The 23,059-nt window shown below is 37.9% G+C and overlaps 1 protein-coding gene across 2 annotated transcripts in view; it reads left to right on the top strand.

Moving 5' to 3' along the window:
* Nucleotides 1–23,059, top strand: part of ITPR2 (inositol 1,4,5-trisphosphate receptor type 2) — a 472,588-nt gene that overhangs the window by 229,513 nt on the left and 220,016 nt on the right. For both annotated transcript variants that reach the window (XM_026502230.4, XM_044385596.3), the window contains 3 exons: nt 2,746–2,874; nt 4,308–4,428; nt 19,105–19,295. In XM_026502230.4, coding sequence (XP_026358015.2) covers nt 2,746–2,874; nt 4,308–4,428; nt 19,105–19,295 — 441 coding nt within the window. The remainder of the gene's footprint in view (nt 1–2,745; nt 2,875–4,307; nt 4,429–19,104; nt 19,296–23,059) is intronic.

Here is a 23,059-nt window from a genome sequence, read left to right as displayed (position 1 = left end):
ATTGGTATGATGGAATAAATATAACCTTTTATTTTTATTTATTTTTATTTTTTGCAATTGCTCCAAGTTCCAACTTTATTTATTTATTTTTATTGTGTTCAATTAGCCAACATATAGTACATCATTAGTTTTCGATGTGGTGTTCAACGATTCATTAGTTGCATATAACACCCAGTGCTCATCACATAATCTTTTAAAATAAGTGTTTAGAGAATCACATGGGGCATGTTTTCTAGGAAATAATGGCATGTGAATAGTATGTGCAAATAGGTCGAAACTTTGAAAATACGTGTATTACACATAAAAGCTCATTTAATGTGATATCATCTTTTGGAATCATTTCCAATCTTTATTGGAACGAGGCAGTAAAAATAAATAAAAGGCAGAATGGATAAAGAGGTATTGTTATTTTTTTGGGTTCTTTTTTTTTCCTGGAAAGTTTTAAAAGATTTTAATAAATAAAGTGACTTCTTAACATCTCTTAAGTATCTGTGATACCACCACGTAGGATGCAAGGTTCTGAGGTACAAAAATATTATTATTCATATGGGGAAGAAAAAATATCTTGAAAAATTGTTTGAATGTCTTGTTCCTATGAATTGAGGAATAGGTTCCACATAGTTTCGTAAACCCAGGATTTTGAGCAAAGTCTTTATCTAGAAATAGATTACTTTTACTAATCCACCAACTAACACAAATTTCTCAGTGGTTCTTTAGCGAATGTCCAGTTGCAGGTAATTCAGAGTGGTACTACAGGAACTCTGCAGAGCCCCACAGAATTGTGTGACTGTCGCCGGATGCGGAAGAAGGTTATTCGGGCTGGTTATGGTAGAATTGGTCGGCTACCTCTTCAACTTTAATATATTTGTATCCTACAAATCAGAAAATTTCTTTCTTCTTTCTTTTCTTTTTTTAAAGATTTTATTTATTTATTTGACAGAGAGAGAGACAGCCAGCGAGAGAGGGAACACAAACAGGGGGAGTGGGAGAGGGAGAAACAGGCTCCCAGCGGAGGAGCCTGATGCAGGGCTCAATCCCAGGAGCATGGGATCACACCCTGAGCCGAAGGCAGATGCTTAACGACTGAGTTACCCAGGCACCCTGAATCTGAAAATTTCAGTATCAAAGCCAGTGCTGGAAAGATATTAAACAAAATCAATCCTATGTCCTATCCATCATGGGAAAACTGACTTTATATTAGTTCTGGGACCATGCTCAGTTTTAATCCTGATGTTCCACAAATATAGTCTCACCCAGAGTGAACCTGAAACAACAGAAGAGTCTTCCTGTTCTTTCTTATTCTTTCGTTTTTTAAAATGAATTGATTCATTCATTTCCCAAACATTAATTGAACATGTTGTATATGCCAGGCGTTATGTTACCTGCTGGAACACTAGCTAAAAGATTGCATAATTTGACATCGTTTATTTCCCTTAATTGCACTGTTCCTTTCCATAACTGTGAGATTAGTTCTAATGCAACCCTGTCAGGGCGGTGTCACTTAACAGAGGAGGAAAAAATGAAGAGCCCTGATGGGAAGTGATTTAGAAACAAAGCAATCCCTGTGCTCTTTCTTTTACCTGCATTCATCAATGCTGTTACTTTCCCAACCAAAGCACTGGGGACACACATTTGAGAAGGGAATTTTTCTCTTTTGCGAACTTATTTGTGTGAAAGGTTTTAAAGCACTATCAAATTAAATTATAGTTACTTAATTCTTTTTGATTAATCACCTTACTGAAAAGAACAAGAGATGATGTAGAAATTTGGATTGTCGAAGAACATCTGGAACATCTGGCCACCATATTTTCCCACCATCACTGTGTGAATATTTAAACGTTGTTACTCTGCCCCAGTTTTTCAGGGTTTTCTCACACCCTGTGCTTTCCCCCTCCCACTTTTTTTCTTTTCCTTTTTATCTTCATGTTTCTTTTTATTACCCAGCTTTTTTTCATTTGTTTTTAATCATGTATCTTAGCTTTTGCAATTTGTCTACCCTGACATATTTGGAAGTTTGTGGTTTGTTTCACAAAATTACCAATTTCTGCCTCATTTAATCACATATAAAAATCAGGGCAGGAACCAGGCCTGTGTTCTTTTCTGGTTTATCCTTAGTGTGAGTATTGTCTCTTCTTGCTCAGCCCTACTCAGGGAAGGAAGCGTGCAAAGGCCCACTTCTGGGCTTCCCAGAGCACCTGTGCTATGGATGAAAAGGTCTGAAGTGTTGGGAAGAGTTTTATCTTCTTTAGCTTTCTACTTGCCAGATATTTTCTGTTTGCATCCTCCAATTTGGGCCAGGTATTATAAGTGAAAATATGTAGATATATAAACCGCCATTAATCACATTCACCACTTTCTTAAAATGACTGTTTCATCTTTGATTTCCTCACATTGTGTGGGAGGGTGTTTTCCAGCAAAGCCACACTTGGAAACAGAGGGAGAGGTTGGTCTGCAAAAGTACGGAGAAGCAGAGCAGGAGGAAGGAACTGGGGGGGGGGGGGGAGGCGGTTATGAAAGAATTCTGATCCAAGGATGAAATGACAACCAAATTTAAAGGAGCAGCTATGGAAGAATTATAAAATTTTAATAGATTTTTGGCAGAAATGTGTCTATTCAAAGCAACTTTCAAAAGCAGAAGAAATGTTGTAAATAACAATTTCAGAGCAATCTTTACAAGGTTTCGGTACTGAGTTAGAATTCAAAGATGTGGTAGAGTGTACTGAGTTGTTCAGTTTTTCTCTCCAGGTTTGCAACACCACCACGGACAGGAAACACGCGGACACCTCCTTGGAGAAGTGTGTCACTGAGTCAATAATGAGCATTGTGAGCGGCTTCTTTAATTCCCCCTTTTCAGACAACAGTACCAGCCTCCAGGTAACGTAATACTCCAGGAGTATTCTGTCGCACAGAATTTACCTTATTTGTGTAGGAAAAAACTTTAATCTGGTCAAGAAGTCATTTCCTACACTTCTGAAGGTCACTTTTCTCTCATGTTATTTACTCTTATGCCCCTTTCTGAGTTTACCGAGCTTTAGTTGAAATAAAGAGGCCCCATCTTCAAATTGAGTTATTCCTGTTCTCCCTCCAAGTATAACAGAAACGTTCATGTCAGTATATTGGCTGTTTGCCAAGTGTTGCAATAAGTGATTCTTTCAGTGGATAGGCATTTTGACTCAATAAATTCCACCTTAGTATTTATCCTGAAAGAGTTAGCAGGAATTTATATAGTAAGATTTTCATTCAAGTATTCATAATACTTAAAAATTGACATCAACCTTAAATGACCACAAACTAGGAGAATAGCTAAATAAATTATGGTGTGTCTGTAGGATGGCTTATTACATGTAGCAAATGGAAATCATGTTTTAAAAGAAATATTTATGACTAAAGAAAATGATTATGAGGTAATATTAAGTGAAACAGTCCCCAGAATTGCACTATAGTATCAGTCAAATCTGTATGTGTAAAGAATATATGTGCCTACATACATAGATAAACTCAGGAGGTAAATACCTTCAAATTGTTGAAACTGATTATCTGTACATGGTAGATTATTGGTGATTTTCATTTTTGTGGTTCCAAAAATTCTGTGGTGATCGTGTATTACTCTTACAAAAATATCATTTTCAGTTATACTTTCTTTAGGGAAAACTTTTTTTTTTTTAAGATTTATTTATTTATTTATTCGACGGAGATAGAGACAGCCAGCGGGAGAGGGAACACAAGCAGGGGGAGTGGGAGAGGAAGAAGCAGGCTCATAGCGGAGGAGCCTGATGTGGGGCTCGATCCCATAACGCCGGGATCACGCCTGAGCCGAAGGCAGACACTTAACTTCTGTGCCACCCAGGCGCCCCTCTTTAGGGAAAACTTTTAAACTATTAGAACCATAGAAATTGTTTTTGTAGGACAAAATTGTTGTTGCCTATTCTTGCACATCATATGAAACCAAAACACACAGTCAGTCCAGCAAACAAACTCAAAACACCTGCTCTATTTATACTTGGAAATAAACCAGAGATTATTTTAAAAAAATATTTAAATTCATGTCATTGGCTTCAAGAAATGCCAAATTTTTATGATATAGTTAAAATGCAAATAATCAAGATTTTCTAAAGCATCTGGCATGGTGCCTGTCATGAAGTGGATACATAATAAGTATTTGTTGAATGAGATTTTCTGTCAATGGCATTGACGCTCAAAAAAGACCGTATTGTGTTTTATTTCGATGAGCCTTTTTGATAATGCAGAGATGCCACGTTAGGAGTGTTCGTGGCTTCGTGGCCCATTTGCATGCTTTCTGTTTGCAGACACATCAGCCAGTGTTTATCCAGCTGTTGCAGTCTGCCTTCAGAATCTACAATTGTACCTGGCCAAACCCAGCGCAGAAATCCTCCGTGGAGTCTTGTATAAGAACTTTGGCCGAAGTGGGTAAGTCAGGCTGTCGGGTTTTACTTACTCTTACATTTTTTGAAAGAAGTTGGACTTTTGGCAAAGAGCCAACACAAGCAGCTCTCCAGTTTATGACTTCTCAGGGAAAAGCAGGTACAGTTTCTCTAAAGCCGAAGAGCAATGCCCAGCCAACAGTTCTGAACATTGTGGCGTACTTTTGGGGAGGGGAAGATGATCCTTGTGTTTCTTTTTTCAAAATTTTAAAATTTATTTATTTATTCTTAATTATATTTCTAATCATAATATTGCATATGGCACTTTAACGTAGCTCAGGAAGATTTTACAGGGATGAGTTTAGTTTAATTGTTGTCTCAGATTTTGTTATGGCCTGTCTTGTCCATTAAGTAACCTGACATACTAATACCTTCATAGGGCAGTGGGACCTTTTGAGGGTTTTTTTAGTTTTCCAACTTGGTCTGAAATCCATCACTATTTACTAAGAGCCTGTTGTATACAGAAGACTTCAGGAATTACAGATGAAATGGAAGGCAAGGGGATTACAGCTAAGGGAAGATTAGTAGATTTTAGAGGGAATTTCTCATAAATTCCTCTTTTCTGCCTGCCTGCCTTCCTTTCTTCCTTCCTTTTTAAAGATATTTATTTATTTATTTATTTGAGAGGGAGCACAAGCAGGGGGAGCAGCAGAGGAAGAGGGAGAAGCAGGCTTCCCGCTGAGCAGGGAGCCTGATGTGGGGCTCGATCCACGGACCCTGGGATCATGACCTGAGCTAAAGGCAGATGCTTAACTGACTGAGCCACCCAGGCGCCCCTCTGAAAAATCCTGTCTTTCTTTCAAGTTAATTAGGGCCATTTTCTAGATGGCGGAGAGGAGCCAGGGAAAGAAATATTGGGCTTAAAAAAGCACACAGAGGAGCTCGACCATTCTCTCAACTATTGCAGCACTGGGAGTGTGTGTCATCACCGCTGACATTGAATGAGCCCTCACCATGTGTATTGCTAAGCAATTTGCCTGATTGGTCTCATTTAATGCTTGGATAGGTTCTTTGATTATTTACATGGTAGAGTTGAGAAAAACAGAATTATCCAGATTAGGTAACTTGGCTAGGGCTATAGTATATGCTTAGTAAATACTGGATAAATAAATCAATGATTTAACTCATTAATGGCCATTTAAATTTTTTTTAATCTTTCCCCCATCTGCAATTTGATGTGACTGTATGTTAACAAGTTTTAATGACTGCTCAATTTTAATTTGAATAAATAACCTAAGATAACCTAAGAGGATCAATTTAAAAATTTTAGAACTAAGAAACTAACAGAGTTCATCTCAGTGATTAATTATAAATAAGTATTAAACTGGATAGATTTTCTATATACCAAAAAGAAACAGTGTGTAAAACACATTATTCACAATAACAATAAAAATATTAAATACTTAAGAGAAAAGTTAACAAAAACATGAGAGAAGAATATTATAATACTATTTTGAGGGCTATAAAAATGTTTCATAAAGGAAAAGCTTTACTATTACTGGATTTTAAAAGTTCCTTTTGTGAGGATGCGGCTCTCCTCAAATACCCGATAAGTTTAATGCTTCAACCACCTGGGAACCCTCCTCCACACACGCACCATCGCTCCTCACAGCCCACTTGGGCTTAGGTACCACATGTGGGGCCAGACCCCACAAGGATGTGTCCCCTGGCAGCGTGGCCTCTGACACCCTTCTATGAAGGCATCCTCCTTACCTCCTGTAGGTTCCCACAGTCTACCTCAGGCTGCTGAGGGACCTTCTTTCCACGGCATGGCCTCTGACTGTGCTGGCTCCTTCCTTCACGCGCATACCCACATCACCGTTGGTACCCTGTGCCAGGCTGTCCCCCAGCGGCTGACGCGCTCCTCCCCCCATCAAGTCCTGATTCTCCACCCCAGGCAGCCTCCTACGCAGGCACCTTCTGCTTCTTTTTGGACTCAGAAGCGCCGGATCACCTCATCTCCGTGTGCATTCTCTACTTTGCTCTGGTTCTTCTACAGACTTTAGGACCGAGCCTTTCAAGAAGGGAAGAAGTAAAGGAAGAGGCCACAATAGGTATTGTGTCAAAAATAAAGAAGGACACAAAAGAGAAGCTAATTCTTACTTTAAAAAGATACACATAACAGAAATGTCCAGAAGGATATAAACAAAATACTAACATTGATTATCTCTGGTGAAATTATAGGTCGAATCTAGTTCTGTTGTTCATGCTTTAGGGTAAACTCTGAGTTTTTAATAATATACTTTTTAAGCTATAATGAAAAAGTACTAACAGCATTTTTATTTGGATGAAAGTCATCTGGGAAATATACTGATCATTAAAAGATAAAATCCAAAGGAAAAGCAAAGAAATATGGTGCTATTTCTTTTTTCTACATAGGAATACATTGTCTTAGCTGCCAAGTATATTTCTATATTTTACATTTTAAGGCAGCCTCCCCTCTTCTTCCTTCTTTCTCTCTCTATCCTCCTCCTCTTCCACCTCCTTCTTTTTCTTCTCGTCCATCTTGTCCTCCCCCTCTTCCTCTCTTAGAATTTAGCAAATGCAATGGCAGGGGGGAACACCAGTTGGCCCTCCACAGAGCATAGAAGGCATACTGTTCGAAACATTTAAAAATTGAGATGAACTTTCAGCCACAGGGGAGACCCCACGCTGTGCTTTCCATCTGACTTCCCACTTCAGTCGTGTTTCTTGTGCTTTGGGGATTTAAAATAGTCACCGACACTACATTAGTCTAAAGATATCTTTTATTTCTGTTGTAAGATTTCATTTCCTACCAATCCTCTGCTGGCCCAAACCTTATGATTTAGCAGGATAGTTAGTAACTTTTTCTGTGCTTTAAAGACAGGTGTGATAGACAGGAAGTCAAAAATTTTATCTAGGTCTATAATCAGGGTAGGTTTGGAAGACTGATGCTTTCGTGTAAAATCTCCATTTTATCTTTGTGAGGAAGCACGTTTTCTTTCTCTTCCTGGTTTGTTCTGTCCACTTGAGCAGTTAGGAAGCTCTGGAAATTTCATCCCCACTATCCCTCTGCATTTGTGCCTCTCCTTCCTTCCCCTCCATAAAGGCCTTCCTTAACCCCTCATCACTTCCTTCCTGCACCCCTGTAGGAATTACTCCGTGTTCTCTCCTCCTGTCTTTCTTCACCTAAAGAAATCTGCTACCAGAGTGATCTCCTTGAAGTGAAATTCTCTCTGTTGGTTTAAAAGCATCAACAACAAAGTCCCCAGCCTTCAGTGCTGTCCCTTTGTCTAGCAAACTGAGGGTGGATTTCTCATTGTCACATTCATGGCCCCTACAGCACAGCCCTACCTTACCTTTCTGACCGCCTTGCTCGCTGCTTCCCACACACCTCATGTGACAGTGGATGGATAGAGCGTCCGTGCCTTACTCACGCTGTACCTTACTTTCTCATTCTGTTTTGTTCTTTTCTTTCTCTCTCATTTCCACCACTGCCACCTGTCAGCATGTTTCCCATTATTCGAAATTTTTTGTTCAAATACCTCCATGAAAGCCCTTCTTAACTCCCATATCCAGAGCTGAACATGGCCCCATTTCACCACATACTTTCTTCTGGTCTTCATTTGATTGTAGCTTATCCCATCCAAAGTCCTCATCTTATTTCCCCTATTAGTCTTTGAGGGACAGTGATTATGAGGTGCCGATCACAGACATGAATAAAAAGCTATTGTCTGGGATGAAGAAGGTGAAAAGCAAATCCCGCTTTGTGATACGTAGACCCCCTCTTTTTTTGTCCGTTCACGATGCCGTGCATAGAAAAACATAATGAAAGTGAGAGGCATTCAGAAGTGAGTAGCCACAGTAGTGAAGTGGTCTAAACCCACCTTACTTGAATAGTGATTGAAAACATTTGAAATACTTAGGCAAAGGAGACAAGTCTGAGGGAAGACATAAGAATCTTTCAACATTTGAAGCTGATCATGAACGTCTTTTACAGGGATAGGGTTATAACTGATACAGGGCAGCTGCGAAGAATCGGATTCTTGTCCCACTCTAAAGAATAACTATTTTACAGTTAGTACTCTTTGAAAACCTTACTGGTCACATTTGATTTTTCTCTTTTGTTCACTCCCATTAAACACAAGAGCAGGTTCCATTGGCTTCGCTTCCAAAATAAATCTTTTTCTTTATGTTGCATGACACCCTTGTCCAAATTCACCATCATGTGACATGGATTCCAGAAGCATCTTCTTACCGAGCTCCCCCCCGCCCCATCCTGTCTTGCTAGCGTCCATTCCCCACACAGCAGTTAGAATGATCTTAAAATGTACATCATATTATATCACTCACCTACTGTCCATTGCACTTGAAATCTATATTCCTTACCATGGCTTAGAAAGCCCTTTATCATCTGAGCCTCCTCTTCTTTTTCTACCTTTTCCTTCCCTCATCCTCCCCCAACTCTGCTGCTCCACCCACACTGGCCTTCCTCCTGTTTCTAATCTACACCAGATTTATTCTCATCTCAGGGCATTTGTGTGTGCTGTTTCCTCTTCCCACCCCCACCCCCCCGATTGTCACATGCTCAGAATAGAAGTGCTCAGTGAAATGTTCCAGAACATCCCATATACAGTGTTCCAGCTTCTTCCAGCTTCTTATCCTAGTATTTTTCCCCCTCTTAGCACTTAGTACTATTTGAAAGCATCTTGTTTATTTGTCTGTTTATTTTTCCTTCTTGTTGTCTGCTTCTCCCATTAGAATGTAAACTACGAACGCAGGGACTTTGCCTTATTCGCCGACTGGTAGGGCCTGGAAGTGTCTGGCACTTACTACGCAGGTTAATGAGTGTTTATTGACTGACAGTAATCCAGGGGCTAGGAATTTGGCAGATAGTGAAATTTAGGCTTAGAAAGGTTAAGTAACTTGTCCAATTAATAAGTAGTTGAGTTCGGTTTAAAATCCAAGTTTCTCTGAGTATGAAGTTTATGCTGTACTGTATTACCCCAGAAGTCCTACCTTAGGAAACCCTAACATATAGACTAGAATTTGGCAGTTTGGCTTGCTGAGTAGGGATTTGTCTGAAGTTTTACAACTCAGGTGCCGAATCATTTTTGTGTTTCAGCAACTCTTTAAGAATACAAAGAGGAACTACAATTTAACACAATTCAAATGTATAAAAATTTATAATATTGGAGAGAACAAAGAGGGTACATATTTAAGCTAAAGTCAAGAGAACGAAGTTAAGAGAACACTTTATTTTTATAAAGCAAATGTTCAGGGCATTTACAAATTGATAAACGCATTCCTGTAAATGCAAATTTCTATTACAGATCTTTCTCAACTTAGGATGGGGTTACATCCCTACAAACCCCTCCTAACTTGAAAATATCTAAGTCGAAAAATGCATTTAATAATCGAACCTAGTGAACACCATAGCTTAGCCCAGCCTGCCTTAAATGTGCTCGGAACACTTACCTTAGCCTACATTAGGCAAAATCATCTCACACAAAGCCTTTGTTTTTTAATACAGTGTCGAATACCTCAGGTAACTTACTGACTATTGTACCGAAAGTAGAAAACAATGGTTGTGCAGGTGCAGAGCCCTCCTGGTCATGTGGCTGACTGGGAGCTGCAGCTGGTCCCGCTGCCCGGCATCACGGGAGAGGATCCTGCTGCATATCGCTGGCCTGGGAGAAGGGAAAAGATCAGAATTCGAAATGCGAAGTACGATTTTCTACTGAACGTGTATCGCTTTTGCATCATTGTGAAGTCAAAAAATGGTTCCGCCAAGCCACCATAACTCAGGGACCTTGTGTAGAATTACATTTACATAACACATTTGTGAAGTGCTCTCAACTACATAAGCTCAACTAATCTACCACCACAAATTCTTAATTCTAATTCTCTTCGCTATTTGTACATTAGATACAAAAGGTAGTAAAAGGCGAGAGCAGTTCCTTAGTCAGTGCTGACATTCCTGAGAGCAGTGAGTATTTAGAGTGTCAGAGGAGTGTGGTAGACTTTATGATGTGGGCATAGTTCTTACCCCCTTTTACAGTGGGGATATGAGGTCAGCAACGTTAGGCAGCTTGCCCAAGGTCACACGGGCAGGTCGGGACAGAGCCAGGATCTTCTAAACTGACGGGCTAGCAGGCATTTGTGATGCTCTACTATCATAGATGGGTTTAAACAAGCATTATCTGTTTTAAGCCTTTAAGATACAAAATGTGGAACAAGATGCTGATTTAAGCTGTGCATGAAATGAATGCATACAGTTTTCAGATAACCTAAAAAGAAGGTAAGGAGATAGTGAATTAAGGCAGTAAAGCTTTGGGGGGGAAGCCCTTATAGAAGAAGAGTGCTTCCTATCATTTATTTGTCTCTCTTTCCTTGATGAATACTCCAGAAATTTTTATCAGCTACTGTCGAATGTATTGAGGCCACAATCAGTTGTGCATTTATTATGTCATGTTCAGTTTTTCTGATAAAACTTCATAAACATTTAAAACTGAAGCCGTGATCAATTGTGAATGTACCATGCGTATCATGTTAGGGTAATCGAACAAACTACCTAAGCTTCTAAAAGCTGAAGTGCTTTTCAATGATTTGTATCTGCAGAAATTACCCATAGTTACCTCCATGGCTACACTTTCTCCCAAGTTATGTCAAATTTGAAATTGATAGGAAGATACAAGGTCTTAAGTGGTAATAAATGTGAATTCCCAGGCAATGTCATTCCCTGCGGGGGTGCCTAACTGGAATGTAAGGCATACACATGTCTATCATTCTCTACCCTCAGTGAGATAAGTGCAGGCTGGTTTGGGAACAAGTAAGGATGGGGACCTGTGCGATAAATGCACACCATCGTGTTCACTGAGATTTGAGAAATGGTAGGGCCATTAAGGCCATGTAAAGTTTTAAATGCTTTTGGTCAATTCCTGTTCCTCAGTTTACTCTTTTATATAAAACACAATAGCACATGTTAGAAGTAATTTGAGAAAAAGCATCCCAAAATTACTTCCATATTATTTCACTTAAAAAAGAATTTTGCTCCATGTGTTTCATAATCTTCAAATGATTTGGGGGGATTAATGTTGGGTACTTTGTTGGCAACAGAACCTTTTTTCCAAATGGAAATTCTGTAAAATATCTTCTACAAATGGTTTGAATAATGAACATCAATCTTCAAGCCAATTGTTCCCAAAAAATTTGAACATGTAGAAAATAGTAACCCTTTGAGGAGAGAAATTCAGTGTCTATTAAACAAACAAATCTGTTTCAATCTACCCAGGACGTTGTAGTTGATTGTAAGATGAGTTGGACACAATGTACTCCTGTAATTCTGGGTTTTAAAAACATGATTATTGCTTTTTAAAAAGTTAAATCTGAATAAGTTACAAGATAGGACAAAATCTTGCAATATTTTTCACATATTCATTGATTCATTGGATTTGTAATGATCCCTTGTTATCTGAAACATTATTTTAATTGTTTGGGAAATGCAATCTCAAACTGTATTTCCTAAAGCCATCATTAAATTTTTGGTACATCGGGAGTAAACTAGCAGTACAGAAATCACAAAGTAGAACAAGTGTCTTAGCTAAGCACTTCTAAATACCTTATCTGTTACAAAGTTTTAGAGCCTGAGATAGTGCCTAGAGCTCAGTAGGTACTCAGTACGTATTTATTGCATGAATAAAATAAATGGATGAATACAAATAAATGCATGACTATCCTACTCTTGTCATTGGCTGCATAGTATCTTATTATGTGCCTATATTCTATTTTATTTAACCCCATTGCTGGATATTTATGTTGTTTCTAATCATTTTGCTTATGAGGGAGAATAAGGTGAATACCTACAAGTAGAATTTCTGGGTGTTTTAATTTTAACAGACTCTACCCTCTGTAGAGACCATTTAATTTACATGTCACCAGTGATGTAGGAGAGCATTCTCCTCCTCGATAATGTGTCATTATCAAATTCTTAGATCTTTGCCAGTCTTACAATTAAATATCATTATAGATAATATCCTTACAAATATTGTTATAGAAAATATCATTATAAATAAAAATATTATTATATATGTGTTTCTCTTCTAATGAGTGAAGAAAAAAATCTGTCCATATGATTGAGTCATTGGCATTTCCTTTTCTGTGGATTGTCACTTCTTGTACTTTGCTTAATTTTTCTAAAGGATTTTTTTTTCTTGACAGTTTCTCAATCATTATAACCCTTTATTTATTAAGGAAATATGCTCTTTGCCTATAAGTAACAATTAAAAAATTTTTTTTATTTGTCATTTGAATTTTTATTGTATTTTATTTTTTGGCACTCAGAAATTTATTTTCTATTAGGCTTACAGGTTTTCTTTCATCTTCAGAATGGTCTTGATCAGTCTGAGATGTTTTTAAAATTCCCAATGAGAATTTTCATGGTTTTAGTTTTTCAGCCTGTTTGTAAAGTTTTTGGTGTGGCTGTTTACGATTGCGAGCTATCTGGAATAGATTTAGTTATAAGGTAGAAGATATGGAATCAACTTTATTTTTTCCAGATGACTAGTCAGGTGTGCCAATAGTAGTTATTGCATAACCCATAAAATTATAGTCTTTATTCAATTTGGGGATTAATTGAGTGTACTTGGAGCACCAAGCAGGAAAGATGCATTTCATATCTTTAATATTCTTTGCATTTAACCACTCGTGCTTTGGTAGAGACTTGTCTTGGATCTTGTGACACAGCACAGAAAAGACACCACATTGCCCACCCCGTTACCCCTTCCTTGTGCACCTGCTGCCCTGGTTCTTGTGGGACCATACCAAGCAGGGGTTCTAATTACTGCTGATACTTTCTGTTGCCTTTCCCCCTACTTGTCAGTTTATCTATCTAAGCATTTTTCCCATGGCACCTATCACTGCAATATGTGTGTTCTTAAAGATTTTGTTCTGGCAGATACCATCAGTGATTTTGTCTAATTAAAAAATTTCACCTGATCTGCAATATTTAATGAATAATAATTAGAAATAGATTTCAATTACATCTTAAAATCACTGCAAGGACGAGTCATATCCAGAGATTTTTCAGAATTTATAAGCCTAATTAGTAGCTTAGCCGAATCATCAAGATACCGGTGAATAAAGATAGCTCATTTTAGAGAACTAGCTATTTCTAGGCAGAGCTCTACAAAAAATAAATGCATTAATAACAGCCCATCCTCTCTACTATTAGTTTTTTAAAGAACTCCGTATACTTACTGTCTGACAAAACATCCTTAACAAGGTAGTATCCCAATTGCATTCTAATTTAGAAGAGAAATAGGAACATTTCTTTTTAAAACATTTTTAAAAATTTTTTATTATGCTATGTTAGTCACCATACAGGACATCATTAGTTTTTTAAACATTGTAAACTTTAACGTGACTCTTTCCATTAAAGCACACAGTTGAAGTTAATGCTACAGGCCGGACGAATGACTGCTGTAGTAAAGTCATTAGCTCTTTCTTAATGAGAGGGAGGGGGCAGGGAATAACCAGTAATCCCCGAAACATCCTAGTTCACATTTAACTGTATTTATAACAGAATTTTCCTAATTTAACAGAAGTAAGCTAAATTTGGATTATATTTTTGGTTGCATTTGATAAATGTTCTAGTTATTGTTTTTGTAAGTGAGATCATGAATTAATTCTTTTCTTTTCCTAGTCACAATTCTTTCTGCTTTAATTTTTAAACAATATATGGAAAGCTAATTAGCATTGTCAGCTTTGCTTTTGAATTAATATTTATAATATTTTGACAGTGCAGAGAATCTATTTCAAGCCATACCTTTAAAGGGATTAATATTTTTTATAATTGCTTGAAAAATTTTTATCATTATTTCCACAGCTGACTTATTTTAACTTAAATTCTCTTTTCCCCAATTGCATAATTTTCTTTTATTACTTAGAAGTTGTGATTTAGCCCTTGGCTAGTGTTTACCTTAGGCGGAAGAAAGGCTTTTATTTTACTCAGTTAATTTATAATGTGCAATTTGTGCTAGGACAGGAGACTAGGAAAGTAAGTTTGGGATAGTGAGTTCTCCTGAGCCTGGTCTTTCTGTGCCATTGGCCATAGTGGAAGAGTGGCAGTGACATTGGGGGTGGGTGTGATTCTCCTGAGATCGCTAATTAGAAGCCTGCACTGCCGAGACTAAGAGGTCCTGCCATTGGACTGCATCTCCGCTGGTGTCATTAGAAAAATATTCATTGAGGCCTTCTTTGTGTGAGTTCTATTCATAACAACCACGCTTAGTTGATGGTTAGTTTTATCTAATGTACCTGATCCCTAAAGGGGAGATAAATCCCAAGCTCCTCCTCGATTTTTTTAAATGTTAAACTTCGTTATAATATATTTTGAGGAATATCGAAGTTTATACGTTTTTGTTTCTTTGTTGCTTAGAAAATAACATAAAAGAGCATTGTCTTCTGTTTGACTTTCGAATGTTCAGAGCGAGCCCAGCTTATGTGTGAAGCAGCCAGAAAGGAATCAAAGTCTTGCCAGGATTTGATCGTGGTGCAGGATTGAGTATTTATAAAAGTATGTACAGCTTGGCAGTGCCGAGTCCGTCTGTCCTTCAGATGGAAGAGGAGTGCAGTTGCTCTGCTGTGTGTGATGGACATAAACAGAGACAGTGTATGCTCTGGAAAAGGGACAGTTACAATGAATATAGGAGAACATTCATTAGGGAAATCTGGGCAGTGGTGCATTTGATTGTTTAGGGTTACCTTAAAGCTTTATTATTTCCTTAAATTTCAGCTAGAGCTCTTGTTTAAATTGCTAACTTTTTGTGTTGGTAGCTAAAATTATCTGTTTTCAAAGAAGTTTTAAAGTATCTTCCAACTTCAGAGAATTTTCGCCAGCAGAACTAGTACTGCCTACTGTCGCTGCTTTCCTTTCATTATACGTAGCAAGCGGGATTCTCTCTCTTTCTCCTTTCTTTCCTAATTTCATTCATTAAAAAAAGTCTTCCAGGGTCACCTGGGTGGCTCAGTCGATTAAGTGTCTGCCTTCGGCTCAGGTCATGATCTTGGGGTCCTGGGATCAAGCCCCGCATCCGGCTTCTTGCTCAGCAGGGAGCCTGCTTCTCCCTCTCCCTCTGCCGCTCCCCCTGCTTGTGCTCTCTCTCTCTCTCTCCCTCTGTCAAATAAATAAATAAAATCTTTAAAAAAAAAAAAGAGTGTTCCAGGGATCTATCATGATAACTTTAAATAATATCCTTATGTCTCTGCCTTTTGACCTAACAGCTGTTAATATTATCTATATTTCCACGCTGAAAAATAAGGAACATAACATATCGCCTTCATTTGGACCTCTTCTCTCCCACTCTGTGTTTTAATTGTTGCTTAGTAGATTATTGGTTTTATGTTGTTATGATTTTTGAATTTTGTATTCTATTTAGAAATATAATGAAATCTTTTATGGGATGATAAAATTTAAAAATCAGTGATCAGAGCTTACAATATCATGCTAAGTAAATATTTTTCGCCCTATAACCATTAGAGACAAAGATGTAGTGTGATGATATTGAGACTTTCCCAGCTGGAAGAAAATTCCCTAACATTCACATCTAATGGATCTTCCTTCACTTGTGTCTTGCTTTATTCTCTTCTTCAGGTTCATACTCGGTTGCCATGATTTCTTGTATTCACGTTGACATTTTCTTGAATTCCTTTCCCTTTTTCTTTGAGTGGTTTTTGGAGCGGGTTTAGAGAAAAAATTCCGAGACTTACATGTTCTAAAATGTTTTTATTTGGGTATCACTTTTGATTTCAGTTTAGGTGGGTATAAACTCCTAGTTTCAAAATTTGTTGTCCATTAGCTCTTACAGATATTATTCTGTGAATTCTAGCATACAATATTGATGGTGAGAAGTTTGGTGCCAGTCTCTTTTCTGTAGGAATCCTCTTTTTTCTCTTGGCTGTTGGCATTTCTATTAGTTTTTTAGGGCAACCATAACAAATTTCCTGAACAAAATGGCTTACAATAATAGAAATTTACTATTTCACAATTTTGGAGGCTGAAATCAAGGTGTCAGTGGCGCCACACTCTCTGAGACCACAAGCCTTTCTCTTCACTTCCAGTGTTTGCTGGCAGTCCTTGGCATTCCCTGACTTGAAGCTGTGTAAATCTTATCTCTGCCTGGATCTTCACGTGGAGTTCTTCCCTCTATGTGTGTGTCTGTTTCCCTCACCCCTTTCTTATAAGGACACCAGTTGTATTGAATAAGGGCCCATCCTAATTTAGCATGACCTCATCTTAACTTGAGTACATTTGCTAAGACCCTATTTCCAAATAAGGTCACATTCATAGGTATCTGTGATTTAGACTCGAAGAATGTTTTTGGGTGGCAGGACTCAACCCATGATAGCATTGTCAGTTTTTTTTTTTTTTTTTAAGATTTTATTTATTTATGTGACAGAGAGACAGCCAGCGAGAGAGGTAACACAGCAGGGGAGTGGGAGAGGAAGAAGCAGGCTCCCAGCGGAGGAGCCTGATGTGGGACTCGATCCCGGAAAGGCGGGATCATGCCCTGAGCCGAAGGCAGACGCTTAACAACTGCGCTACCCAGGCGCCCCAGCATTGTCAGTTTTTACCAGAATATGGTCAATATGCTTATTTAATCCTGTTTTACACACAGTGGGTCCTTTCAGTTTGAAGACATACATCTTCAGATCAAATAAATTGTCATTTATTATTTTCTTATTTAACTTCTTCCTTTCCATTGTCTCTGATATTTCTTTCTGAAACTTATGTATTTTAGATATTTGACTTCCTGGATAGCTCTTTCTATTTCATATTCTCTCTGTTTTGTTCTCCTTTTTGATCTTTTATGCTTTATGTTCTAGAAGATTCTTTGACTTTCCCAGATTATCAACTTGGTCTTTATTCTTATCCTTGTCTTTTTCAGCCATTTTGAAATGTTTGTTTGTGCAATTATATTTTAATTTCCAACATTTCTTTCTTTTTCTGATTTGCTAATTTTGGGGGAGTAGTATATACCCAGATTTTTCTGAGGACAATAATCAGAATTATTTAAATATTTTTTATTCTTCCCTGAATCATTTCTGTTTTTACTGGGGCCAGTTATTCTTAATGCTCTTAGTTTCCCTTATGATTCTTGGTGGTGTGTTCATGGTTATAAAGGTCTGTAATGACTGCATTGGATCCACTGCAGTTTTGAGGGTCTGTTTCTCTACTAGCTTTCTTGTATAAATGACAGGTCTGACCCAGAGTTCTGGGTGAGGAGCTGAATAAATGATATACAGGTTTTCCTTTGGTTGTGTGTGTGTGTGTGTGTGTGTGTGTGAAGCAGAAGACCAGCTGAGAATACTAACAAGTGTTAAAATAGGAGAGCTTTGCTCAGGGGTTAGAGTCTTGTATATTTTTTCTTTTTGCTGGTGCTGCCTCTTCTCTCTCCCCTATTCTACTTCTTATTTGATGAAGATCTCTGGAGTTACTTCAAGCTCTATTCTCCTTCTCTGTCAAGTCCTGACACCTTCATTTGGCATTCTTTCCAGGAGGTGTTTCACTTTCATGAGAGGACCTTTCTGTAGTTCCCTAACTTTATCCTCTGGATACAAACTGCTCTTGCTAACTGCTCTGTTTATGCTAGTCAGAGGGGGGAGGACCTTGACTTCCCAGCTATGCACATGCTGTTCTTGAATGAGTTGCCCAGATAATTCCCCTCTCCCCCATTACCACTCTTGGTGTTGGTTGACTCTGTTCTGAGGAAGACCTGTTTTAACTCTTACCTCTTGTAGAGCAGTGTCTGTCCTCTTCCTTCTCTGATGGACTAATCCTGTCTTCATTCTGCTTGCAGAAATGCCTCAACATTTCTGTTCTCCTTATGGCCAGCTTTCTCATTTTTTCAATACTATGATATAAGTCCAATAAAATACACATTTCAGTGAATTTGGGGAAGAAGGACATCTACAATGTGCCCCCTTCAAATACAGATTTTTTATACTTTTCTTTTTATTTCTTCTTTCAGCTATTTTACTACCTGAAATTTTGTGTGCGACATGTGTATGCATACACACATACACATCAATTATACTAATGAGCAGACTGGCAGGATTTTATCATGTGTTTTCTGTCTGCTTTCTTATTTTCCTTGGCAGCTGGGAAAGCACAAATTTGCATGGTTGTTTTACACTGTTTTTCTATATTGATGCTGTTTGAAGTGCATTTCAAACATTAATCATCAAGAAATCAAATAAGGTCTTGAATGTTTAATGAGCTCACATTAATAATTGGTCTTAAGAATTGAAATGCTTTCAGGTTAAAAGCTTTTGTAGTTATAGAAAACAATTTAATGGCAGAGTTTAAAGAATTGATTTTTTTCTTGTTTTATTGAGATATATTTGACATATAACTTTGTATTAATTTAAGGTGTACAGCATAATGACTTGATATATGCATATATAGCAGAATGATTACCACAATAAATTTAGTTTACATCCATCACCTCGCATAGTTACAATTTTTTTCTTGTGGTGAGAACTTTGAATATTGGTTCTTTTAGCAAATTTCAAATAGACGATACAGTATTAAGTATAGTCACCATACTGTTCATTACATCTGTTTGTAAAATTATTTCAGTAATGTGTAAGAAGCTGTAGTCAGAGTAAGAGAAAAATATTTTAATTCTTTCTTTTTCAGCAAAGAATCGTGGGATCGCCATTCCAGTGGATTTGGACAGCCAAGTTAATACTCTTTTCCTGAAGAGCCACTCCAATATGGTGCAGAGAGCTGCCATGGGTTGGAGACTATCCGCTCGCTCTGGACCACGCTTTAAGGAAGCTCTTGGAGGGCCTGCTTGGGATTATAGAAATATTATTGAAAAGTTACAGGTACAATAAGAGCATGCAGTGGCTTACCATTTTCTAAATCATAATTTTTAATATATGTAGTAACACAAATAGAATATGGTTAAAAATACCAAGTTCTAGTTGGGGACTAGGTTTTACTTACAATTCCCTACCAATATTACTCTTTTTAAAAGCACGGCTGCCAGGTAAAAGTTGTTATTTTTAGGGAGTATATATTATTTAATGTGTTTGATAGTATAGTAATGGGTCTTTATATCAAAATAATACTCAATAATAAAACTTGGAAAAATAAGTTACCATAAATTCTCATGTAATAAATTTTCATAACCTTGCTTCAGTTTATCTCTTAGTAGTCTCTTATACTCGTGAAAATGGTGTAAGCACCATGATTTGCATAGTATCCCAATCCTGTGTTTGGCCTAAATTCTGGGACATCAAGTAAAGAGAGACATTGTATTCGTCTGCTCGGGCAGCCATCACAAAATACCACAGACTGGGCGGTTTAACCAACAGAAATTTATTTTATCACATAGAAGCCCAAGATCCCTCTCCTTGTCTTGCAGGTGGCTGCCTTGCAGGTCACTGTGTCCTCATATGGTCCTTCCTCTGCACATATGTGTCTGTATCCTTATTGCCTCTTCTTATAAGGACACCAGTCATATTGGATGAGAGCTGCCCATATGAATTCATTTTACCTTAATTACCTCTTTAAAGGCCCTATCTACAGTTATAGTCAAATTCTGAAGTACTTCAACATATGAGTTTTGTTAGGAAGACACAATTCAACTCATAACAGAAATCTTCCCACCCACATAATTGTAGACGATTTCATGGAGTGAATTAGGGTATGGTTTGAGGAAATTGTTTGGCTTGGAGCATAGTCAAGACATGAACCGGAATAAATATTGCGAGAGGTCACATGTAGAATAATTGGTGGAGTTTCAGAGTTTTAACAGCTGAGCGTTATATGTGATTAAAAAGACAAGTTAGACTTAGTATGAAAAACTTGAAGGCTATAAGTCGTTGAAAATTTGGGTGAAAATATCATTATAAGTTATTAAACAGTTATTGCTTTGCAAGAAAGAGTTATCAGGAAGAGACTAGAAGAGGTCAGACTAATTAAGAATCACTAAATATCTGGGGTGCCTCGGTGGCTCAGTCAGTTAACTGTCTGACCCCTGATTTCCACTCAGGTCATGATCTCAGGGTTGTGAGATTGAGCCCTGTGCTGGGTGTGGTGCCTGCTTAAGACTCTCTCTCCCTCTCTCCCTCTGCCCCTCCCCACCTTTTCTCTCAAAAGGAAAAAAAAAAAAGAAGAAGAAGAAGAAAGAAAAAAGAAAAGAAAAAGAAAAGAATCACTAAATATCTCAGGCAGGTGGCAGTATGAATGAATTGAAGAAACAGGGCTTATATCCAATAATGAAGACAGGGTCAACAGACCTGCCTTGGGTGGAGAGAGGGAGAGATGGAACGAGAGGCATTTAAGAGGCACTGATGATTGGAGACTAGGTGCTATTATTAAGACTTTTTATTGTAGGAGGGAGGGAGAGCATACAGTGGAAGGAGGTTGGCCATGGTCATTGCTAATATACTGAATCACATTAACAGACTATTAAGTGTATTGGAATTAAGTCTATATTTGGAGATATTAGCTGGAGCAAGGACAGTGGATGGTGTTGCTCAAAGGGAGAATATAGTGATAGGAACAACAAAGAACATCTTGTAAGAGGCCAGGAGTGGCAGAATGGCTTAATAAGAGAGAAAAAAGGCAGCGCCAGAAAGAAGAGGAGTCAGGTTTATGAGAGCAGAAAGAGTAGAACATTTCAAAGGAGAGATGGATAGAAGTGTTAGGCAGCATAGAGAGGGCATGCGTCGGTACACTCATTAAATAAATATGTATTTAGTAAAAACTCAATACTAGTTAATGTGTGCTAGAGATAGAGCCATGAGCCCTGTGCTCTCATGGAACATGCATCCTCACCTGTTAGATAAATAATATAATGTTAGGTAATTAAAACTGCTATGAATAAAATAAAGCATGGTAACGACATGGTGAAAACATACTGGGAGAATGATCTTATAGTAGGGAACTCTTCTCTGTTGAGGTGACATTTGAGTTGAGACCTGAATAAGGAAGAGGAATCATCTATTCAAAGATTTGAGGACAAAGCTTTTTACTGGGAAGGAATAGTAAATGCAAAGGTCCTTAGGCAGGAATGAAGTTGGTGGGTTTGAGGAGCCAAGAGAAGCCCATTGGGCTAGGAGTATAGTGAGCAAACGAGGAGAGGATTATGAAATTAGGAGCCAAATCATGTAGAGACTTGCATGGCAAGGCATTTGGATTTTATTCTAAGTGAGATGGCAACTCATTGGAGATTTCCAGTAGAGGAAAAGCATGACTTGGTTTGCTTTTTAAAAGGTCACTGGATTTTGAGTGATGAGTGGGTTATAGGGCCCAGACATAGAAGCAGTGACTCTTTTACATTAATTCAGGCAAAAGATAATGGCAGCTTAGCTTACAGAGTAGTGATTGTAGTGAAGAGGAGATGAATTTTGGATATATTTGGTTGTAGGGCCAACAGAACTTGGTAGATGGGTGGATGAGTTGTGGGGTGTTGGAAAGAAGAGTGGAGGATATGATATGATTGAATCGTTTGCTAAGGTAGGGAAGAATGGGAGAATTGTAATTAGGAATTCTGTGTGTGAGATTTTAAGTTTGAGATGCCTATTTCGATACCCATGTGGGTATTCAAACAGGCAGTTGGATATATGAGTCCAGAGTGGTTTGGAAAGATGTCCATGCAGGAAATATGAATGTGGAACATTCCAGCATATATATGATATTAAAACCATAGACTTGGATGAGATTTCTCACAAGAAAGGACCAGGAGCTACTGGGAGTTGGCAGAGGAATGGTCATGACATAGGTAGAAAATAGAGAAAGTGTGATGTCACAGAAGCCAAGAGCAGAAGGGGTTTGACAGAGTAGAGACAAGTGTGTAAAATGCTTAGCAGTGGTGGGGTAAGATGAGGACAGCAAAGTAACCACTGGATTTGTTAATAGGGTGATGATTGGAACTAACGAGTGCTCAAGAGTAATGATTACAAACATTTATTGAGGAATAAGTGGCCTTTATGTATTAGAGGCTGTTCTGTGTACTTACCTTTAATCCTCACAGCAAACCCATGTAATTGAGTATCATTATCTTGACTTTTCACATGGGGAAATAACAAGTTAGAGAGATTATATAATTGGCCTGTGATCAAAATAAAAGCTGAAGACAGAATTCACATCATAGGAGCCTGAACATATGTGTTTAGTAAATGAAATGAAGAGAGGTAATCTGAAAAATAGGCACATTTTATTAAATAGGGTCATAGATTTGATAAGCGTATTCTCTTCCCACATTATAGAATATCTAGTTTCCAGTTTGTGTTATTGCCTTCCTGGTAGTTTCTTTTAACTGTCATCAGAAGTTTCTCAGAAAGCTTATTAGAATAGTCGAAGTAGAAATGATCACTTTTGCTAAAAAGGGAAGGAAGTTAAGCAAGAGTTAACTCCTGAAATTTAGCCATAAGAAATCAAGAGAGGCGTACCCCATCTGTGTTGCTGTAGCTGAAAGTAACAACAAGCAATTGGCAATCAGTTTTCTGCTGAACAAAATATGTCGTAGGTATGGGCGAATAAAATATTGCTTTATGTGAGAAGATTTTTTTGTCTTTTAACATAGTTATTTTAAAAACAAAAAGGGGATGCTTTAGTCGTTAAAGAATGTTCAGTAAAT

Source organism: Ursus arctos, unplaced genomic scaffold, assembly GCF_023065955.2.
Source record: "Ursus arctos isolate Adak ecotype North America unplaced genomic scaffold, UrsArc2.0 scaffold_26, whole genome shotgun sequence".
Classification (NCBI taxonomy): Eukaryota; Metazoa; Chordata; class Mammalia; order Carnivora; family Ursidae; genus Ursus; species Ursus arctos.
This window is presented reverse-complemented; position numbering and strand designations above follow the sequence as displayed.